Source organism: Eulemur rufifrons, chromosome 6 (genome assembly GCF_041146395.1).
Source record: "Eulemur rufifrons isolate Redbay chromosome 6, OSU_ERuf_1, whole genome shotgun sequence".
In the NCBI taxonomy this organism is placed as follows: domain Eukaryota; kingdom Metazoa; phylum Chordata; class Mammalia; order Primates; family Lemuridae; genus Eulemur; species Eulemur rufifrons.
In genome coordinates this window covers 88,637,390-88,660,748 of record NC_090988.1, presented here as the reverse complement: position 1 = coordinate 88,660,748, position 23,359 = coordinate 88,637,390, and the positions used below count along the sequence as shown (strand labels likewise).

Below are 23,359 nucleotides of genomic sequence, written 5' to 3'. Positions count from 1 at the left end.
CTCTCTCTATTTTATAGACAAGGACACCGAGGCATGGGAAAGTTAAGTGACTTTGGACACATAGCTGAAGGCCAGTGTATGTCAAAGGCAGTGGGAACATGACCTTGCCTCACAGGGTTAGGATGAGATGACATGATATAAAGAGGCTGGCTTGGGCCCAGCAGGGATTAGGCACTCAATAGGGCAGTTCCTTCCTTCCTTCTGGCTTAGGGGAGTGAAAGGTGAGGTAAGACAGGGACCTAGTGCACAGTGACCTGTGGAGGCAGCAGGGAGGGACTTGCTGGCTGCCTGGCAAATCGTGCAACCCTTCTGTGGCTACTACACGGCAACTTGGGAGCCAGACCGCTGGTCTGGTAGAAACACAGCTGGCCCCAGCCCCAGCCCCAGCACCCTCTGCCTGCCTGGGGCTCCTCTGAGAACATCTCCTCCTTCCAAGCCAGCCTGTACCCGGACAGCAAGACGATGAGCACTGGGAGTTGCAGAAGTAAACCAAGACCACACAAGAACACACAGAGGCCATTCAAAGCCAGAGCAAGGGAGTCCGCCACCATCGCTTGTATATGGCAGAGACTCAAAGGTAGGCAGAGGAGCAGGAGAGCTTTATGGTGAGAAAAAGGGAAGGCTACAGGCATGCTCTCACCTGGGGGAGCCGGAGGCAGATGACTAGAAGCAGGGTGTCCTCCACGATTGGCTGGCCCTGCGTTGGAAGCGGTGGCTGTGGGAGGGTAGGAGGAAATAGGGAAACTGGTCATTGACCATGTCCTTCTGGGCCAGTCACTGCAGAGGTTGTGGCTTGGATTCCAGGGCTGACTGTTGCAGAGGTCGTGGAGCAGAGTTCTATTGTCATACGTGGTTTGGCCATTGTCTGTTTGCATAGTCTGTCCTCAGTGTGCACAGAAGGAACTCTCTGTGTGATTTGGGGCATGTTGCTAACCTCTCTGTGCCTTGCTTTCCTCATCTCTGAAATGGGGATGTTAACAGTACTTGTCTCAGATGTGACTACATCTTAGAATAGCACCTGGCATGTGGTGAGTACACAACACATTTTGGCAATAACAGTAATAGTAATTATTATTTTAAAAATCGTTAGTGTTATCATGCTTAGTGGAAAAGGCGCTGGCCTGGGAGGAGGGTTCTTGGTGGCGCTGGCCCTGGTTCTGCCCATCATGCTGTGACCTTGGGCCTGTCAGTAGGATATGGGGCTGGCTCTAATGTTATCGGTTCCCCGCTGGGTGCTCAGTGGCAGCCTGCCATCGCCCCCACCCAGGGCCCCTCGCTTCCCTCCCTCCCCCACACACCCCCGGCCTTCCTGCATCTAAGCTCCCAGCACACCTGGACCAGATGCTTCAGTGCAGCCGGCTCTGCCGTCCCCATGTGAGCTGGTTTCGGGTCCTAAATTTAGCCCTTTCGCAGAAGCCCAGTGTGTGGTGGGGTGAGGGCCGAGTCCAGCAAAGGCAGCTTCTCCACCCATGCGGTGCTGTGGGAAGCAGATCAGACAGGAGGGCCAGGAGAGCTGTGTATTGCATCCTATTTTGCCATTAATGTACGGGGCAAGACATCTGACCCTTCAGGGCTTCAGTTTTCTCATCTGGCAACTACATTTTACATACATGGACTCCTTAAGCCATCGTGTTATCTCTTAAAGTAGAACAACTTTCCTTATTTTCAAATGAGAAAAAAGATCAGAGAGGTTAATTGAGTTGGCTAAGTCCACACAGCTAGTGCATAGTTTGAGTCTAGATCTTTTGACCCTAAGACCTAGTTTCTTTTCACCTTTAGATACTCTGACTTTTACTTACATTATGGGATTATTATGATGACAACACAAAATAAGAAATTTTTATACTAGGGAAGCAACATGGTTTTATGGTTCAGAGCCAGACTGCCTGGGTTTGATTCCTAGTTCTGACATTTATTAGCTGTGTGACCTCAGACAAATTACTTAACCTGTCTGTGCCTCAGTATTTTTTATCTGTGAGATGGGAGATGATAATTGTACCCACATAGGGTTGTTATGAGGATTAAATGAACTAATCTTTGTAAAACACTTTCAACAGTGCCTGACGCCTAGTAAAGTTTATTTAAGTGTTTGCTTAATTAAAAAAAAAATAGCTCCCTTGCCAATCAGCTTCGTGAACTTGAGCAAGCAAAAAGCATCTTGGATTAGGATCAGGTGACTCATATTCTACTTTGGGATCAGTCACTAATTTGCTCTGTGACCTCAGAAACTTCCTTTAGGCCGGGCATGGTGGCTCACACCTGTAATCCTAGCACTCTGGGAGGTAGAGGCGGGAGGATCACTTGAGGTCAGGAGTTTGAGACCAACCTGAGCAAGAGCGAGACCCCATCTCTACTAAAAAAAAAAAAAAAGAAAAACAAATTAGCCAGACAACTAAAAATAGAAAAAATTAGCTGGGTATAGTGGCACATGCCTGTAGTCCCAGTTACTTGGGAGGCTGAGGCAGGAGGATTGCTTGAGCCCAGGAGTTTGAGGTTGCTGTGAGCTAGGCTGATGCCATGGCACTCTAGCCCGGGCAACAGAGCAAGACTGTTCCAAAAAAAAAAGAAAGAAACTTCCTTTAACCTTTCTGTGCCTTAGTTTCCTCGATTGAAAAATAAGGGGCTTGGGCAAGTTCAGTGATGACCAGCATTTTTTGAACAAAGATCAAGTCAGGAAAAAAAATAAAAACTATTTTGGTCCCATTCTTTTATCCATTACAGTCCACTGGGGGGAATATTCCAGTATGGTAGGTACTGCCTGGGCTGCTGTCCCAGCACCCTCTGGGGCCTACCCATGGGCCCAACAGCAGTGGTCTGGGTGACATACATGTCCTTACTTGGAGGTGGGGGTCTGGTTCCTGCCCTTCCTGAGGGTTGGCTTCTCTGATCTTCTTGAAACTCCACAAGAAACCCCAGTTTCCCTCAAATAATCCCCACCCATTTACTCAGGCTAATGTATCAGTTATCTATTGCTGTGTAATATATCACCCCCAAATTTAGAGGATTAAACAACAACTTACTATTTCTTTGGAGTCTGTGGGTTTACTGGGTGGTTCTCCTGCTGGTCTTGCCTAGGGACACTGTGTGGCTGCATTCACCTGGCGGGGTGGTTGGCAGGGGGAGCAACTGGGGAACGACTGGCCATGGTGCCTTGATTCCCCTTGACGTGGCTCCTGTATATGGCTAGCAGAGGCTTCCTGATAGTACGGTGGTCTCAAGATTGCCAGGGGAGAGGCAGAATCTCTAAGTCTGTTTAAGGCCTGGCCTCAGAAGCCCCAGAAAGTTATTGTTCTGTATTCTATTGGCCAGAGCAAGTCACAAAGTCAGCCGTAATTCAAGGATCCAGTAGATCCCACCCCTCGATGGGAGATATAGTATGTGCAAACAGGCATGGAAGGAATGGAAAGTGGCCAGGTGTGCAGGCAACTACCATGACTAGTTTCAGTTGATTTCTCAGTTGCAGCCAAAAGAAATTTACCTACTATATTTTATGACTTACAGACTTCTGTGTCCCATGCTCTGATCTCCTCTCCCACCATCTCTCAGCCACCCTGGCCTTGTCTTTCCTCCCTCACACGGATCACACTCCTGCCCCAGGGCCTTTGCACCTGCTTATTCCTTTGCCTGGCACAATCTGACTCCAGATCTTCTCCTGACTGTTCCTTTGCCACATTTAAATCTTTACGCACATCTTTACTCAGAGAGGTCTTGGATCCTCTAAACTAAAGTCCTGCCCCAACACTGTCAGTCCCCTACGTTGGCCTTGTCTTCTTATTTACACTTACTATTATTTATTTTTTTGTCTTTTTGTTTACTGTCGCTCTGTCTCACTCCAGGAGTATGGGAACTGTGGTCTGCCTGGATCTCTGATGTATGCCTGGCACATGGTAGTACTCAAAAACATTTATTGAAAAAAAAGAATGAATTTTAATGCTTTTTCGATATGATGATATTGACATTCAAAAAGTCGTGATTAGAGGCAGCTTAGGTGAAATCCCAGACAATTCTGTGAAGTGAGGCAGGCTCATATCCAAGCTGGAGAGTCTCAATGATCCTGATCCTTTTAGTTCTAATAGTCCATGACTCTAAGTGGGAAAGTGCTTTGAAGATCTAAAGGCACAACACAAACATTTAGATTTTACTACAGAGAGGACACGTTGGGAGCTTTGCAAAGGACGGGGCTTGGGCATTCGTTATACTTCTGATCTACTGGAGTTCCTCGCGGAGCTGCAAGGAACAACACAGATGTGTCCTATTTGCATTTCCCACACACCGTGGGTTACAGAGGGGCTGTTATCAAGGGACAACCATAAGAAAGGCTGTGCTACGGTCTGAATGTTTGTGTCCCCCCCAAATTCACCTGTTGAAACATAATCCCCAGTGCTGTAGTATTAAGAAGTGGGGCCTTTAGGAGGTGATTAAATCACGAGGGTGGAGCCCTCATGAATGGGATTCGTGCCCTTATCAAAGAGGCCTGAGGGAGCTTTTTGGCCCCTTCTGTCAGGTGAGGACACAGCAAGACACCATCTAGGAAGCAGAGTGAGCCCGCGCTAGACACTGAATCTGCTGGTACCTGGATCTTGGACTTTCCAGCCTCCAGAATTATAAGCAATAAAGGTCTATTGTCTATAAATTTGTAGACAATAAACCCATTTTGTTATAGCAGCCCAAATGTGAGGTGTGTGGTGGTTTTAATGCATAGCCCCAATATTCTTTGACCCTCCTCCCATGAGAGGTGGGTCTCTGTCCTCTACCCTTGATTCTGAGTGGGCTTTTGATTTCTTCAACCAAAAGAGAAGAGCAGAAGTGAAACCATGTGACTCTAAGGCTGAGTCAGAAAAGGCCAGGTAGCTTCTATCTATTCCTTTTGGGACACTCAGTCTGGGGGAAGCCAACAACTCGTAAGAGGTCTGACCACCCTGAGATCACCCTGCTGGAGACGCCACACGTACATGCTCCAGTTGACAGGCCCAGCTGAGCTTCCAGCCGACAGCCAGCATCGGCGGCTGGCCATGTGAGTGAGCGTTCTTGGGTGTTCAGCCCAGGTAAGCCTTCAGACGACTGAGCCAGGCCAACATCTGACTGCAACTGCACGAAAGACTTGAAACAAGAACTGCTCAGCTGCGCCCTTCCCAACCCACAAAATAAAATGGTTGGTTTCAGTTGCCACATTTCAGGGTAACATGTTAGGCATCAACAGGAAGTGGAATAGGCCATCTGTGCAGTGCATTCTCCTTCACAAAGCTCTCCGCCGTCCTAACATCTCAGGGTCTACCTGACATCCCCACTGGATGATGTCTCATGCCCACCTGCTGACATCTCAAACTTGACACATCCAAAAATAAACTTTGGCCCCAGGCTCATCTCTCATCCCTTTGTCTTCCCTGCCCCGTAAATGGCTCCTCCTTCTGTAAGCCAGAAGTCCGGGCCTTGTCCTTGAATTCTTCCCTTCTTTCAACCCCATGGCCAATCCCTCTGAAAGGTCTGTTGGCTTTACCTCCAAAACGCATCTCAAATCCGCTTTTATCTCTCCATCTCATGATGCCACCACCCTGGTCTAAGCCACCGTCATTTCTCTCCTGGCCACCACTGTAGCCTCTTCACTGGTCACCCTACTTGTGCCCTTGAAACCTTTGCCTTTGGTGTCACTTCGTTCTCCTCACAACAGCCAGAGGTGTCTTCTTAAAATACTAATCAAGTCACGGCACTCCCAGTGGCTGGCCGTGGCACTGAGAATAAATCTAAACTCTGCGCTGTGCTCAGTATCGTGCTCCCTGACTGGCCTCTGGCCTCTGAACTCTCTCTCTACTCCTCCCCATGGTGAGTGGAACCAAAAGATACCAGTGTTTTCAAGTCATGCTCCTCCATCCTGGCCTTCTCTTGGATCCTTGGCCACACCCATTGCTTTTCCTTCTGCAGGGCCTCTCCAGGGGCTGTGACCTCTGCCCGGAACATCCTGTCTCCAGTTCTTCCTATGGCTGGCTCCTGCCCATCGTTTGGGCCTGAGGTTAAACGCTGGGCTCACAGTGAAGCCTTCTTTAGTGTCTGGTCCACTGTTTGTCTCCCAGTGCTTGGCGCATAGTTAGCACTCAACAAAGAGACTGTTGTTTGTTGATGTCGATAGCAACAGTCGCTTGCTATATTCCCGGTGCTATGCTGAGCACTCTGTGTGCATTAATCCACAACCATTTTGTGTGGCAGGATGGGCAAGGATTACCCCCATATCTTAGGTAGGAAGAGGGAGGCCCAGAAAGGTTAGGGAACTTGCCTGAGGCCATCTGGACTCCTGATCGGGTGCTCCTCAAAAGCAGAAGTAAAAAGCAGTGTAGGAGAGCTGTGTGGCGCATCCAGCCAGGCCAGTCTTCCCACATTCTCCTTCCTCTCCCACCAGTGTTTCCACTGGGCAGCCTGGCATCCACACCCCTGCCTTCAGAACGGGATGAGAGAGAGGTGGGGACGGTCTGCACTCTGGGGTGATGAGCACCACTCTGCCTTCTTGCAGGGGAAACACTCCTGGAGGCTGTCTTGGCCCCTTTAAACACCATAGAGATGAGCTGGGGGGTGGGTGCTGATGGTGGGAGCAGGCTGGGATGCGTCTGGCTCCGTTTGTATCAGAATTGGGGTCTGTAGCCATGCGTGGATTCAAACCGTCTACACACTCTGCATCTTTGTACGTGTGTAGGGGTGTTGCACCGTGAGGAAGGCTGTTCAATTGTGTGCTCAGAGTTGGGGCCCCTCTGAATTATTTTTTTTAACTCATGAATTAGTTCATATTTGAGAAGCCAGAAGTCATGCATCTTTCTGTCTGCATTTAAACACTTTTGGTAAAAAGCTAAAATTTAGATTTCTCTTGAATCTTGCCCAAGAAAGTGCAAATAACATTAGGAATGTGGTCCCAGCTGGATGCGGTGGCATGCCTGTAGCCCCCGCTACTTAGGAGGTTGAGTTGGGAGGACTGCGTGACCCCAGGAGTTTGAGGCTGCGGTGAGCTATGACCTGGCCACTGCACTCCAGCCTGGGTGACAGAGGGAGTGCCTGTCTTCAAAAAAGGAAAAAAAAAAAAAAAAAAAAAGAATATGGTCCCAATTTTCTGATTATACAATGGGTGCAGAAATGATCATGTCCATTCTGTTTTAGGGAGCTGGCAAGAGCTTAAAAATCAACAGGATCACGTCCAAATTGACCACGGCATTCAAAGCCCCTCACCAGAAAGGGTTTCCTCCCCCCACGCCCCCACCGCTCACCACTTCCCAAATGTGCTGTTCCCTGGTGTGACCTTGTTCCCTCAGCCTGTCTGCCCTTCCTCCTGTCCTCTTAGAGCCTCTACTCACCGAGTAAGACTCAGTTCCAATATCCTGTCCCTTCTGAAGACTCTGCTGACTCTCCACACTTGGTCTCTAGATCTTCTGAGTCCTCAGGGCCATATGCTTGGACTTCCATTATGGCTCCTGTTATGGGGCCTTGAAGCGTGTTTACATGTGAGCCCTTCAAAGCAGATTTGAGTCTTCGTGTTATTAATATTAATAATATGACTGCTATAGTTGATATTTGTTCCCCCAGACCTGATGTTGAAATTTGATCCAATGTTGGAAGTGGGGGCCTTATGGGAAGCATTTGGGTTGTAGGGGAGGACCTCTTATGGATGAGTTCTTGCTCTATTAGTTCCCATGAGAGCTGGTTCTTAAAAGGGGCCTGGCACCTCCTCTCTCATGCTCTCTCTTGCTTCCTCTCTCACCACGTGATCTCTGCACACACACCAGGTCCCCTTCGCCTTCTGCCACGAGTGGAACCAGCCTGACGCCCTCACCAGATGCAGATGCCCAATCTTGAATTTTCCTGATGTCAGAATTATGAGCCAAATAACCCTTTTTCTTTACCCAGCCTCAGGTCTTCCTTGATAGCAACACTAAATGGACTGAGACAGAAAATTAATACCTGGGAGTGCGATGTTGCTGTAAAGATAGTTGAAAATGAGGAAGCAGCTTTAGAACTGGGCGATGGGCAGAGGATGGAAGAGCTTGGAGGGCTCAGAAGGAGACAAAAGCATGGGGGAAACTTTGGAACTCTGAGATTGGTTAAGTGATTGTGCCCAAAATGCTGACAAACATATAAACAGTAAAGGCCACGCTGATGAGGTCTCAGATGGAAATGAGCTTATTGGGAACTGGAGCAAAGGTTGGCTGCATTGTGTCAACACCCCAGGGCTTTATGGAAGGCCGAACTTGAGAGCAATGACCTAGGCTAGGTGGTGGAAGAAATTTCTAAGCAGCAAAGCCTGGTGTGGCTGCTTTGAACAGCTTATGGTCAGATATGACAGCAAAGGAAGGATCTAAAGGTAGAATTTAAAATGGAAGCAGAGCGTAAGAATTTGGAAAATTCACAGCCTGGCCACGTGGTAAAGAAGGAGACAGTGTTTTCAAGAGAGGAACCCAAAAGTCTAGTTGAGTGGAAGCGACAGTTGCTTAGCACGGATAAAAGGGAGCCAGGTGCTAACAGTCAGGACAGTAAGAAACAGGCCCGAAAGCCATTTCAGAAATCTTTGAGGCTGCCCCTCCATCATAGGCCTAGAGCCCCAGCAGGACAAAATGGTTTTGGGGAACAGGCCTGGAGCACCGCTGCCCTGCACAGTCACACCCCTACATCCCGCATCCTTGCTGCTCAGGCTCCAGCTGTGGCTCACATGACCCCGGATGCTGCTTGGACCGCTGTTCCAGCGAGCACAGGCCATAGGCCGTGGTGGTTTCCACGTGGTGTTAAGTCTGCAGGCGCCCAGAATGCAAGATTGGAGGAGGCCTGGCAGCTCTCCCCTGGATTTCAGAGAATATGGCAGATAGCCTGGGCGCCCAGGCAGAAGCCCACACGGAGGTGGAGTCACCACAGAGAGCCACTATTGGGGCACTGGAGCCAGGGAAGCAGGGCTCCTGCCCTCCAGATGCCAGAATTATAGAGCCACCAGGGGCTGGCCACCCCAGCCTGGAAAAGCCACAGGCACCAGACTCCAAACTCCGGGTACAGCCACGTGGGCTGTGCCCAGCCAAGCCATGGGGGTGGTGCTGCCCAAGGCCAGCCCTCGCACCAGTGTGCACAGGATGCAGTGTGCAGTCAGAGATTATTCTAGAGCTTTAAGATTTAATGTCTGGCCTGGGGGGTTTCAGACTTGGGTGAGGCCCATTACCCCTTTCTTTTGGCCTATTCCTCCCTTTTGGAATGGGAATGTTTACTCAATGCCTGTAGTTGTCCAAGAGACAACTACCATTGTCTCTTGGAAGTAAATAACTTGATTCCATTTTATAGGCTCATAGCTGGAAAGAACTTGCCTTGAGTCTCAGATGAACTTTTGAGTTGATGCTGGAACAAGTTAGGACTTTTGGAGACTATTGGGAAGGGATGACTGTATTTTGCCATGTGAGAAGAACCTGAGTTTTTCGGGGGCCAGGATCAGAATATTATCATTTGGATATTTGTTCCCCCAAACCTCGTGTTGAAATTTGATCCCAACGTTAGAGGTAGGAGCCTAATGGCAGGTGTTTGGGTCGTTGGGGCGCACCCCTCATGAACAGCGTAATGCCTTCCCTGGGGACAGGGGTGAGTTCTTGCTCTATCAGTTCCCAAGACAGCTGGTTGTTAAGAAGAGCCTGGCGCCTCCTCTCTCTCTCTTCCTCTCGCCATCTTTATACTCACCCCTTTGCCTTCCACCATGAGTGGAAACAGCCTGAGGCCCTCACCAGGTACAGATGAACAATTCTGCACTCTTCCAGACATCAAAATTGTGAGCCAAATAAATCTTTTTCTAATAAGTTACCCAGCCTCAGGCATTCCTTTGTAGCAACATAAAATGAACTAAGACTATGACTTACCACACTGCCTGGCACATAACAGGTGCTCAGAAAAAAAAAAAAAAAAAAAAGAAATAACAGGTGCTCAGAAAAAAAAAAAAAAAAAAGAAATGCTGGGTAGAGAGGGGAATCAGAGCTGGATAGTTAAGGGTGCTGTGGTTAAGTACCTAAGCTCTGAAGGCAGAGACCTCCACTGCTTCCTCTTCCTTGCTGTGGTCCTCTCTGAGCCTCAGTGTCATCCTCTATAAAATGGGGGATCAGTGGTGGCACCCACCTCATGGGCTGTGGGGGGCTGAGAAGATGAATGGTGGAGGTACAACACTTGGCACAGTGCATGGCTCCCAGCACACACCCAGTAAACGGCAGTCACCTACCTCCCAAGAAGGAGCCCTGGTGTTTGGATTGACTCCTTATCCTAAGAGAGGACAAGTTCTTGCAAAGGCTGCCTGCTGGTGGCCAGGCTGGTGAGGACAGCTGCCCAGGGCTTCATTCACAAATCCCCTCCAGGCCCCGGGGCCCCTTCACTCAGTCCACACACACAGGATGTCTCACTCGGTTCTTTACTACATCACACAACGCAGGGCATCAGGCTCCACTAACTGCATTAGAGACAACCTGGGATTGTGGGGGGCTGGAAGGGGAGTGGGGAGAAGACCATTCTCCCCAACTTTTCACTATACGGACTAAAAACATCACAAATCACCCGGAGGAGAAAGGAGGTATAAAATGCCCACTGGAAGGGAAAGGGAGCATGAAAGCCACCCTGAGGCCAGGAGAGCATGGGGAGGGAGTGCTATGGTCTGAGTGTTGGTGTCTCATGTGCTGGAATCCTCACCCTCGAGGTGACGGTATTAGGATGCAGGGCCTTTGGGGGTGAATAGGTCATAGGGGAGGAGCCCCCATGAATGGGATTAGTGCCTTATAAAAGAGAGTGGAGGGAGCTCATTTGTGCTTCTACACAGCTAGAAGGCACCATCTATGAATCAGGCAACGGGCCCTCAGCAAACTCCAAATCTGCTGGTGCCTTGACCTTGGACTTCCCAGCCTCCAGAACCGTGAGAAATACATTTCTGTTGTTTATAAGCCACCCACTCTATGGTATTTTGTTACAGGAGCTTGATAAACTAAGACTAAGACTGGGGACAAGCAGGTTCTTGCAGCCCCAGCTTCAGGGAAGAATGTAAATGTGTTTATCACCTTCACAAGGGAAGAGGCTCAAAGTCTGGTTCTAACGCCCCCTGCAAGGATCTGGGGGCCAGGCACAGCTGAGGTGGGAGGCTCTGAGCCCCTGCTCCTTGCTCCACCAGCCTTGCTTGGGGATGAAGGCTTTGGGGGAGGCAGAATTGGGAGAGGGGAGAAGCGGCTCCCTGGCTCCACTTTCAGAGGGCTGTTACCCGAGCCAGGCAGTTCCGCCAGGTGCTGGGGGACCAGAGAGGCAGTCACCCCTCAGGGGCAGAGAAGCCAGGCAGGTAAATCTGGTGTCAGGGGTAGGGGAGGGTGTTAATGACCCTGCTTAACCTGTAAGAGTGTGTGCTTCCCCATGTTCAAAAGCTCGAAATACGGGGTACAGGCGGTGGGCACTTTCTCATGATCCACCCCATTCCACGGCCACTTCTCAGCAGCCCCTGGGGCTGCTGGTCTCAGAGGGAGCTCACATGCTCCTCTGAAGGAGGCCTGGTTGGTGGGGCCAAAGCTACGCCATCTGCCTGCTGGAGAGGTAAGGCTTCCCGACCCCCTCAGTTGGCTGTGATGGGGTCACGTCCCCATCTCCTGAGTACAAGTGGAGACTTCATGGCTATACCAATACTGTCCCTTCAAAGCTGCAGCCCATCCCCAACCCCAGGGTGATGTGGAGGTAGACAGGCCCTGGGTGGGGGCAGGAAGGGGTGCCACTCCCTCTGGGGTGATCCCTAAGGAAGGACAAACACCCAGAAATAGGAAAGAGGGCAAAGAAAGTTGTGGCAACTTTCTGATGTTACTCGAAAACACCGGTTCCTTTTCAACCACCACATTCTGATCAGGTCTGTAAGCCAGACTCAGGCCACAACACACACCCCTTTCTGGGTCCATGTGGACGGCCTTCATTGCTGCTCTGACCCCACCTGAGTACTCCCCCCAGGGCCAGGCCGTCCAGGGTCCCTGAAGCAGCTCACACGGCCAAGGGGCTCTTCTCACCCTCTTTGGGGCTGGGCTCCTCCTGAGACTTCTTCATTTCCCAGCCCCGGACCCAGGTGTAGGCGGAGGAGCCTCCCAGCACCATCATGTTGCTCGTCCACCAGAGGAAGCTCTTGGTCTCCTCGTAGTAGAGGACGGCCAGCACCGTCTGGGCACAGGCCTTGGCCGTGCCCGACACGTTGTGGGTCAGGGGACTGGTGAACTTGATCTGCAGTCCCGTCACGTAGCCGATGGCAAAGCCAAACAGGCCGCCCAGTGTCATCATCCCCCAGAAGTGGGCGCTGCCCAGCTGGGCAAAGTCCCGCAGGGCCCGCAGCTCCCCGAGCAGCAGCAGCAGGGGCAGGAAGAGGACACAGGCATTGACGTTGTTGTAGAAGGTCAGGCGCCAGATGCTGCTGTCCACCGCTGGGAGCACCTTCTTGGTGTAGATGGCATTGAGCGAGACGCAGAGGCTGGCCAGCACGCCAAAGAGGGTGCCCACCAAGGACAGGGTCCCCTCTGCCCCCTCCTGGTCCACACCCAGCCAGAAGCCACCTGCAGCGGGGAGGGGAGGAGCAGGCGAGGGGAAAAGAGGGATGAGGACCAGGAGGAAGACGGGCAACTGTGTACTGCTGCCCCCCCCCCGCCCCCCGTCCCTCCGCCCCACAAACACATCCAAAGTCTCCACCACACGCAAAGCCCAGGGCAAGAAAACCTCCTCCCGGAGCTTACATTCTAGCAGAGGAGAAAGACACTAAAACAAATCATCCTCCAATTATTTCTTTAATTACAATTATAAGAATTGTAATGAGGTCCATAAAATAGCACAGGGTGCTGTGAGAACCCGTAACCCGACGACTGTGCTGGCCTGGGGCATCTGGAAAGTAACGTTTGAACTGAGTTCTGCAGGATGAGTGCCAGTTAGTTAAGGTGACCTTGGGCAAGTGACTTACGGTCTCTAAGCCTTGGTTTCCTCTTCCATAAAATAGGAGTCTACAATGTCGTTACAGGAAACATTAAGTTAGAATCACTCATGTCGACTGGGGCAGTCACTCTTTCTGAGACCCTAAGCTTGTGCCACCTGCTCAAAGGGCGTCCAGGCTCCCTGCCGCCCACCACTAAGTGTACACTCCTCGGCCCAGCACGCTGGGCTTCCTGCACCCTTGCCGGCCCTTTCTCCGTCCCGCGATCGCCCTGAGACCATCTCGTCTCCCTGCTCCTAATTCTAGGGCTCAGTGTCCTTGCTCACGTCCTGTACCTGAAATACCCTCCTCCTTTCCAGGGGGATTCTACTCATTCTTCAAGGTCAAAGCTGGCCTCTCCAGGGGGAAATCCTTTCCTGATACCCCCAGCACCCAGACCTTCCTTTCCTTCAAAGCCCCTGGGCTGCTAGGCACACGCCCATGGAGACAGTCTGGTCTCTTTAGCTAGAGGCCATTCAGCTTGGGGCTGAATTTTACATGTGGTGTCTCCTGCCACAGCACCTGGCAGCATGGGGTAGTGGAATAGAGAGAGATTTGGCCTCCAGCTGGGCTCTGCAATTTAGAAGCTGAGTGGCCTGGGACCTTTCTGAGCTCCTTTCCTTCATCTGTGAAGATCTGGGTCAATTTCTTGTCCCCCACCCCAACCAATCTACTCTCCACCTTGCAACCAGAATGACCTTCCTAAAGTACAGATCTGTTTAGGCCCCGCCCTGGCTTAAAGCCTCTCTATGGCTCTTCATTGCCTTCAGGAAATTTCCAAACTCACTCAAGGCCTGCACCGTGTGGAGTCTGCTGATTGGGCAGCCTCATGTCTGATGAGTCTTGCTGTGGCCCAGCCGTGAAGAAGTGCACATGCTCTTCCTTCCGTCTAGAATACTCTCTCCCCAATTCTTCCTCTAAACCTACATAATACTTCCTCCAGAAAGCCTGCATAGACTGCCCCCTCCCCAGCTCCCCTCCCCCTCCTGCAGTTCCCACAGCTCCTTCTGTGCCCCACTACAGCCCTTATCAAGCTAGTGTAACTGTCATTTACTGCCATACACCATCGGCACGACAGGAGTGTAGCAGCCAAGGCGACCTTTTCTAAACTTGTACCCTCAAAGCCTGGCACAGTGCCTGACATGTGCTTAGCCATCAATTAATAGTTATAGAATAAATGAATGAATGGAAGTTGTTATGGAGATGGTTGTGAATATTAAAGGAGACAGGGTACCTACTACATCATAGGCACTCAACACGCAGTGCTCTCCTCTTTCTTGGTAGAAACTTGCACACCAGGTACCCAGCCCCCAGCCCTCATGCTGGCTACCTTCTGAGTCCAGAAGGGGCTGCAACCTCGAAGTTCCAGACAGAGGAACTCTCAGCCAGGAGCTTTGAAAGGTACCATGTGATGGGGATGGGGGCGCGCAGAGAGGAGAGGCCTGGAATAGTCACCTGAGACTCATCTTCCCCCACAAGGAGGAAGAAAGAGGAAAGGGAAGATAGGGGGCTAGGTCCTGGGGCAGCAGAGAGCACCCGCCTCCCCAGCCCCTTCCCCGGTCTGAAGCTATCTCATCAGCTACTAATTACCTTTGGGATCTGGGCCCAGTTTCCCTAGTGACTCCGCCTTCCCACATGCAAAGTCTCCTACCTTCCACTCCATTCCTGGCAGGGTCAGTAAGAAGGAAGTGGAGATCCCGGGGGGCATTTGGGGACAAGGAGGAAGTGAGGCTTACCTTCTTCCCTGGGGGGAGGGCAGTGGGAGCAGGTTGGGAGAGCTCTGCCGGGGAGGGGCTCTTAGCAGCTCCTCTCACTCTAATCGAACCCTTCTCCCCTCTCCCCTCTTGAACCTAGACTGAGCAGCCCTAGATCTAGCAGTTGCTCAACAAAGGGAAACATTTTCTAGGGCAGGTAAGCATGGGATGGGCCTCTTCCCCTGCCAATCAGTACACCTAGCTGAGACACCAGTGAAGAATATGTAGGCCAAACAAGATTAACTGTATGGCAACAGGAAAAACCTGAACAGGTTCAAATAAAACTCACATTCCTAGATGACACAGCCCTAGGAAGACTCCCAGGGAAGGGAATGCTGGAGACCCTCTAACCCAGTGTGCTGCCCAATAAAACATTTTGCAATGATGGAAACGTTCTATAATCTGTGCTGTTCAATACAATAAAAGCCCCCAGCCACATGTGGCTACAGAATCAGGTTGTAACACCTACAATTGAAGAATTGAGTATTTAAAATTTTATTTCTTTTTTTTTTGAGACAGAGTCTCGCTCTGTTGCTGGGGCTAGAGTGCCGTGGCATCAGCCTAGCTCACAGCAACCTCAAATTCCTGGGCTTAAGCAATCTTTCTGCCTCAGTCTCCCGAGTAGCTGGGACTACAGACATTCACCACCATGCCTGGCTAATTTTTTTCTATATATATAATTTTAGCTGTCCAGATCATTTCTTTCTATTTTTAGTAGAGACAGGGGTCTCGCTCTTGCTCAGGCTGGTCTTGAACTCCTGACCTCGAGCGATCTTCCGGCCTCGGCCTCCCAGAGTGCTAGGATTATAGGCATGAGCCACCGCACCTGTCCTTATTTCATTTTAATTAATTTAAATACATGGGCCAGTGGCTACTGTATCAGATAGTGAAGTTCTAACCTCCAGTGGACAAGAAAAGAGCAGAGAGCTGAAGCCTGGGAGTCCGGCCCATTTGGGTTTTGCATTCCAGCCTGGCTATTTTCGAGCTGTGAGGCCTTGGGCAAGTAACTTAATCTCTCTGAGCCTGTTTCCTCATTTGTATGGAGATGATCACAGTGATGCCACCATCCAGGGGACCTCTGGGAGAACACAGGAGATGATATATGTGACATGATTAGCACAATGTCCCTATCAATAATTAGTATTTTCTGAGAGTCAAATCTGGGAAGACAGCTAAGGCCTCTGAAGCATATCTCTTGTCACTGTCTCAGGTGTTATCCTGAGCTGGCATGGTCAGAGTGCTCTTCTACAAAGAGCACTGGATGCGGAATCAGGACACTTGAGCTCTTGAGAAGCAATATAGTATAGTGGTCAAGTGCGTGAGCTATGGAGCCAGATTGCTCAAGTTCATGATCCCAGCTTTGACACTTACTGGCTGTGTGATCTTGGACAAATTATTAATACTTAACCTCTCTGTGCCTTAGTTTTTTCTCTGGAAAATGTAGATTATAATCCCACCTCGTTATGAGGAATGGTTGAGTTAATAGGGCTAAAGTACTTAGATTTGCGCGCCTGGCATATTTTAAGCACTCAATGTCAATTGCTTTTGGTGCTATTATTGCTATTATTCTCTTTCCTTTTTATTGTTTTTATTTATTTATTTTTGTTGTTGCTATTACTATTATTAATGATTGTTCTTGCCCTGGCTGGGCCCCTAACTTGCTGGGTGACCTTAAGCAAGTTATTTGCTCTCTCTGGGCCCCTGGCTCTTCTTCATATCACAGTTGCACCAAGGGAGCTGGGACCGATGACAGTCTGAAGATGCCTGGAAGGGTTGTTCTTTACGGTTTCAGTCCCCATGTCCACCCTATTCCCCTTGGCCCCAGCTGCCACTCACCGATGATGATGCCGCAGGTGAGCAGGGCGTAGAAGGAGGTGGTCTGCTTGAGCAGCAGGTAGGAGAGCAGCACGTTGAAGACGGTGGTGAGGGAGCGGCCCACATTGTAGAAGGCCACACCGACATACTTGAGGCAGAGGTTATTGAAGGTGATCATACCAATGAAGACCACTGACAAGGGTAGGACGCTGCGGGCCACCCTGAAGTCCAGGTGCAGGGTGGGGAAGTCCATGGTACCAGGGCAGCACATGGCCAGTGTGCTGAGGCCCTTGCATAGCAGCGTGGTCACCAGGCACTGGTAGAATGTGACAAAGATGGGGGCGTCCAGCTGCAGGGAAGGGCTGTCCAGCAGGTACTTGTTAAGGAACACCATGGAGATGGAGATGACCCAGTAGAGAGAGACCACCAGTGTGATCTGCAATGCCCGCAGTAGAAAGGGCTTCTCCCCGCTGGCCTCTGGCTCTCCAGAGGCATTGGTGGCCCCGGTCAGCGCCATGTGGAGGATCCTGGACCGCTTCAGAGGGGCCCTGTTCATGGTAGCAGAGGAGCTGGGTCACCCCACAGCCAGAACCCTGATTCCCTGGGGTACAGGGCAGTGAGCTCACTTGTGCTTTCTGCAAGCCACAGCCCTCAATTGTTACATAGGGGGTGGCCCAGAGGCCTTCCCACGGTCCTCTGGGATGGAGAGATTCTGCTTTGGGGTGAGCCCAGCTGTGCCGCTCCACAACTGCTCCCACCCTGAGGGGGCTTAGGAGCCAGACACAGGGCAGCTGGGAGCTACAGGCTAAGGTGGTGAGGCCGGGACAGAAATGACCAGTGAGGGGACAAGGGGCTGGGGCCTAGTAGGGAGGGGTCGCAGGGAGGAGGGAGGGGAGAGGAATGGAAGCACAGGAGCGGGGAGGGGAAGGACGAAAGCGGGGCGAACGTGTAGGAAAAGGGCGGGGGACAAGATGGGAAGGGGCGCAGAGAGAGGGAGGCATGGGCTGCTATGGAAGAGAGGAAGCGGAGACGTGCAGGGAGCTGAATGGAGGACGGGCGTGCAGGGGGATGGAAGGAGGGGTGCGGGAGGATCAGAGGTGCTCAGGACGAGGGTCCAAAGAACGCGGGAGGGGGGCGGCCTAGGGGGGCACCAGCCCACGCCGCGCTGCCTCCCCGGCGCCGCCGCCGGTTCAGCCCGGCAGACTCCGGACACCGAGGCCGCCTCCCGGCGAGGCGGGCCCAGGACTCATTTCCTGGCACGCCCCCGGTCCCTCCTTAAAGAGCCCGCGCCCCTTTAAAGCCACAGCCCCGGAGAACTGGAGTTCGCGCGTCCGGCTCGCGTCCGGGTCCCGGCCGGGCTCAGCCCCTGCACCTGCCGCAGGCGCATGGTGGGGGCCTCGGCAGCCACAGAAGGTTTCTCTGGACGCTTGAGCCTCGCCCCCTATCTGGAAGGGCTCCATCAGCCTCCCCCGCCCACCTTCAGCTGCTTACGCCCCCTCGGCTGGGCGGCAGGCCCCTCTTCCCCTCCGCCCCCCCAGGATCCGGGCTGCGCCCCGGGAGCCTCGGCCCCTCTGCCTCCAGAGACCCGCGTACCAGCCCCGCGCCCCTCTGCCAAGCCCCTCTCACTGTTCCAGAACATTGTTGCGGTCCTCTCCTCCGCCTCATTTTTGCCGTCCCCGTCCTTCTCCCGAACCGGAGACCCCCGGCAGCGCTCCCAGAGGCCGGAGGCCACATCGCCTCTTGCGGACCTCAATCTGTTCGCCCTGTACCCCTATTCGAGACCCTCTCGACAGCCGGGATCCCAGCTCCCCGAGCCTCAATGCAGCACCTCCTCCTCCTTCCAGAAAATACTGTCTCCCCGCCGGGGCCAGCCGCTAGCTCCCGGGTCCCGACCTGCGCTCTCGGGCCACGAAGGCGACCTGGCTCTCACCTCCTCTAGTGCACCTGACGCCCATCCGTGCCACCCCGCGCCGCACCTGCAGCGCCGCACCCAGTGGCCGCTCCCGCGGGGACAACTTCCTGCTTCCCGCCCCGGGCGCTGACACCGGGCCAGTCTCGCAGGCCTGCTGTCCATATGGTGCCCTGGGGCGGCGGCGGCGGCGCAGTTAACCCGCCAGTCGTGGGAGCAGGCCCCCTCCTTTTTCCAAGGCCACCCCTGTTCCCCGGACCCGGGACCCCTCGCTCGGGTTACCGCAGCTGGCACGTCCCGGGACTTGGCTGCATCTCTGGCCCGCCGCGCTCCCGCCCTGCGCTTCCAGAAGCGTGTGCGTCTGCAGAGTGGAGGGTCCCCGACCTCCTTCCGAGGATCCGGCCTGGGAAGTTGATCGCTAGCCCGGTCCGTCACTCACCAGCCAGCCAGGAGGACCGACTTCTCTCTGGTTCCCGCTCTAGCACCAGCGTTGGGCCTGCCGCTTCCCCCCCCCCCCCCCCCAGGCCTGAATTCTCTTCGTTGTGAAACTAAGGGCTAAGCTAGACCTCTGGGTCCCAACCTTCTTGCTCAAAACACTAGCTAGCTGGCATGGTTGAAAGTAGGGACTGTCATGTTTGTCATATATCGAACACCATTTAATGAGTGCCATTTAATTTATGGGTGAGGTGATATCGTGTCTGGGATTTGCTTTAAAATACTCAGAGTACTCACCAAAAAGATTTTTCTAAAAAAGGTCGATAAATAAAACAAGATAAATAACATGTTGGTAATTGTTGAAGTTCAGCATAGGTACCTGGGGGTTCATTAAAAGAATTTCCTTACTTTTGGGTACATTTGAAAATTTCCATACCAAAAAGGCAAACCTAGGTAGTGTATTTAAACTCTCGTGTGCTAACTGCACAAACCTTGCCCTGAGCTTAAAACGGCCCTCGGTGGGCACTAGGGAAATGGGAAATAAACGCTGTCCCCCAGCCGCTTGCTCTGCCCCAGTCCCTGTCCTTGTCCACCAGGCCCCTGGTCCTTTGCTCTAGGTATGTGCCCTCCCCTCTTCCTCATCCAGGGTTGGGGCTTTCTGCTTCCTAGTTTTGGGCTGGTCTCCACTGGGAGGATACTATCTGGTCACCTTGTTACCTTTGGGACCAAAATATCCCTTCGGGAAAGGAAAGACTTAAAGGGACTGAGCTGGTCTCCCGGACCCTACCTGGAGAGGCTCCTTCCAGGACCACCCTTGGAAGGTTGTGGCTTTCAGTTTATTAAAAGCTCGTCCTGCCTGCTCCAGTCTCTCCTGTCTTAGGCCTGATAGTTCACTATGACAAATTTAATGAACAGGGCAAACTTGTCTCTGAGAGGCTCTGGTGACCTGGAAGCGCCCTTCTCCTTGGCACACTAACAGGAACTAATTTATCTGATGACTGTGCTGCCACCTTGAGCCCTGAGGGAAGAGATATATACTGTATATAGGCCAGATGCATTTCACTGACAGAGGCCTGGGACAGTCAGTCCCCGGTGTGTGGGGGCAGTCTGGGCTCTCCACGGAGGGCAAAATATGCCCCCGACTCCAGTCTCTCCCCTTACGTTATACCTGAAGTTAGTGTCACTCCCTTGGATTAAGGTTGTGACAGGCTGGTACACCAAGTTTCCCAGATTCTAATCCTTTTTATTCATTGTGATGGAAAGCGGTGGTGGGGTGTTTCTTAGGGGGCCTAAGGCCTCAGGAGTTGTGTACTTTGCACAAACTGGTTGTTGTTGAATTTTCCTTAAGGAATGTAATCGTCTAAACCATCCATAAAGGGTGAAGTTTTAGGCCTTGCTGAGACTATGAATATGGTGTGAGGCAGAACGTAAGGTCATCAGTGTGCCAGGTGAAGGGCTGTAACAGGCCAGAGAGTAGGTCCCTTTATGGGTATGGTCCCGTTTTCTTGCCTTGGCTGGGAGCCACTAATGATGTCGGTGGAAGACCACTTACTTCTACCAGACACGGTGAACGGAACTAACCTCTCAGGAGCTGGGGACGGTGCATCTGTACCCGTGGGGCCTAAGAACTCCTGGAAACACACAGATGTCCAGTATCTCTCTCTTTGAGTTCAATAAGGACTTGTGAGCCTAACCTATGTGATAGGTACCACTAATTGTATACCAAAGTTCATTCTCTCGTTTGTCCAGAATTGGATTGTAGCTAGTTCCATCGTTGCCCGGCCAAAGACTACATTTCCCAGCCTTCCTCGTGGGCAGATGGACGACTGACTTAGTGGATGGTGAAGGCAAATATCTTAGTTCAGGCTACTGTAACAAAAATACCAGAGGTTGGGTGACTTAAAACAAGAAACATTTATTTCTCACAGTCTGGAGGCGAGAAGTCCAAGATCAAGGCTCAGGCAGATCTGGTGTCTGGGCAGGGCCTGCTTTCTCACTGGGTGCTCACTTGGCAGAGAGAGGGGGATGGTGTGGGGAGAGGCTCCCAGACTGTCTTTTCTTCTAAGCGCACTAATCCCACCATGAGGACTCCACCCTCATGACCTAATTACCTTCCAAAGACCCATCCCCAAATACTGTCACATTGGAGATTAGGGTTTCATTTCAACACATGAAGTTTGAGGGGACACCTTCAGTCCATGACAGCAGGTGATCTATGCTACTTTCCAGGTCTGGGCCTTAAAACTTTAAGAACATGTTTCTCATCACATGTACCCCTAAACTATGTACAACTATGCCATATCAAAAATTTTTTAAAAGTTAAAAAAAGAGGTAGTGGGCCAGATTTGGTTCACTGGCTGTAGTTTGCTGACCTGTGGTTTACTTTATATTAATTTGTCCTTCTTCCTTACTAATATCACCCATATTTTATTTGTAAGTCAATGTGTTGACCTAAAACTGCTTGCTTCTCAGACTCTCTTGCAGCTAGAGGCGACCATGTGATACACTTTTGGCCAGTGAGTAGTAAGCTGAAGATTTATGGGAAAGTTTTTGCTTTCTTACTATAGGTACAGTCTTTGTTGCTTCTTTTTCTCATTTGTTTTGCCTATAATGCAGAACTGAGATCTGGAAGGGCAGCAACTGTCTTGTGACCATGAGGCAAAAGCTATGAAGACGAAAGCTAAGGGTGGCAGAGCAGAAACATGGAGAGATCCCAAGTCCCTTAGAGCTGGGTTAAGCTGCCACCCCAGCTCTGGGCTGCCTACTCCTTATTGTAGAAGATGAATAACCCCCAGTCAGTTTAAGCCACTACAGGACGGTATTACAGTTTTTGCAGCCAAACATAGTCCTAATTAAAACGGTGCTCTATTGGGCAATACAGTGTTGCTAGAACTCATGTTGAAGGTTCCAGGAAGGCTTGGGATTGGGTGATTGCTGGGTTTGGGAAAGCAACATAGAGAATTCAATTGTCAGGGACTGAACCGAAGCTGAAGAGCTGAAGGTGGGGTGGAGAATTCCAAAGGCAGGGCCCATTTGCCAGACAGGGATCAGGAGTGGGAGAGCCAATGAGATGCAGGCTGTCCGGAAAGTATTCAGCCATATAATACAAGCCATTATATTAACAGTGGCTGGATACTTTCCGGACAGCCCTCGTAGGGTGGACAAATCCCAAAGTATGAGATGCATGGCCAGGGACGAGGGTCTGTTAAAAAAACAAAAAGCAGTCTCAACGTAGAGGAGGGGGTTCTTTAGGCAAGAGTGGGAAAGATGCAGGGATGAACAAGGAGCTGGCTCCTCTTTAAAAATAACATTTACATTTACCTTTAATTGCAGTCTGGCTTCTGTTAAGCGCCTAGCTTTGGATGGTGCAGGCCTTTGGGGATTTTTGAGATCTAGAGTAGTAAAAAGTGTTACTCCCCCAAACTCCTATAATATGCACCTGATTCATCTCTGAGCAGGCATGATGCTTTCCCCCAGGTTAGCAGCTGATCTGTGGGGAGTGAGTAACAGTGTCAGTCCCTTTACTAACTGCTAACATTTATTGGAGGTCGGCCTCATGCCTCCAGTAAAAGTCAGTCTTTGCAACAACCCTGTGAGGTAGAGTCTATCATTATGATCCTTATTTTACAGAAGAGGAAATTGAGACCCAGAGGTGTTAAGTCACCAGCCCAAGGCCACACAGTCAGGAGGGGAGAGAGCTGAATTTGAACCCAACTGAGCTGAAGTTTGTCCTCTTGCATGAGCTCAGTTTATCCCCAGCCTATTTTCCAGTTGTTCTGTCGGGTCCCTGAGTCTATGGAGTGACCCTGACCTTGCTGCTCTCTGTCCTGCTATTAAAGGGCAGATATGTGCCCTGGTCCCCATGGGACTGTCCACACTGGCACTTGAGAACCCTCTGGCTGCTGTTTTTTTCTATCCTTTGCACCCATTATTTTTATCTCCCACCTAAGCTGTAAGCTAGAGCACGTCTAGTGATAATAGTAGCTAATAGTTACCGAGCACTTGCCGTGTGTTATGCCTTGGCCTCAACACCACATCAATTCATTGCTCTAATCCTCATGATATCGTACTCTTATTACCCCATTTTATGGAAGAGGAAACTGAGGTCCAGAAAGATAATCTGACTTGTCTAAGGTCATAGAGGCTTATAAGTGGCAGAGCTGAGATTTGAACCCTGGATAGACCGACTTATGTAACCATTAATGTTATTCTGCCTCTCCTTGTGTGTGCAGCACTTTGCAGTTTACAAAGCATTTTCACATACTTAGAAAAAACTCTCAGAATTTCAGAACTTCAAAGTGACTTAGAGATTGTCTCCTCCAACACCCTCATGTTACAGAGAAGGAAACAGGCCCAGAGAGAAAGAGAGGGTTGCTCCAGGTCACACAGTTTATGAAAGGGCGACAAGACTCCTAACTGCTTACGGCCTTGCCAGCCTCCAAGCTCCTTCTCGGGACTGCGAGCTCTCTGAGCGCAGGGCCTATGCCAAAGGTG

At 51.2% G+C, this 23,359-nt stretch overlaps 1 protein-coding gene across 2 annotated transcripts; it reads right to left on the bottom strand.

Annotated features, from left to right (window-relative positions):
- Window positions 1-10,393: 10,393 nt before the first annotated feature.
- On the bottom strand, window positions 10,394-18,791 carry SLC35C1 (solute carrier family 35 member C1). 2 transcript variants are annotated; one of them, XM_069469866.1, is made up of 3 exons: window positions 18,452-18,791; window positions 16,543-17,069; window positions 10,394-12,545 (listed from the first exon to the last, which is right to left on the bottom strand). In XM_069469866.1, the coding sequence occupies exons 2-3, from the start codon at window positions 17,036-17,038 to the stop codon at window positions 11,986-11,988; spliced, it is 1,056 nt and encodes a 351-aa protein (XP_069325967.1). In that variant the 5' UTR covers window positions 17,039-17,069; window positions 18,452-18,791; the 3' UTR covers window positions 10,394-11,985. The 2 variants fall into 2 exon arrangements, with proteins under 2 accessions (XP_069325967.1, XP_069325966.1); XM_069469865.1 differs by having other exon boundaries at window positions 16,543-17,289; window positions 18,350-18,465.
- Between the last annotated feature and the right edge of the window lie 4,568 nt (window positions 18,792-23,359).

Bases quoted from the DNA above. Each gene is read 5' to 3' on its own strand.
- SLC35C1 (XM_069469865.1), bottom strand. From the start codon at position 17,077: ATGAACAGGGCCCCTCTGAAGCGGTCCAGGATCCTCCACATGGCGCTG. The intron at 12,546-16,542 runs GTGAGTGGCAGC...TCCCCGCTGCAG, and splicing joins CACCTGCGGCATCATCATCG to GTGGCTTCTGGCTGGGTGTG.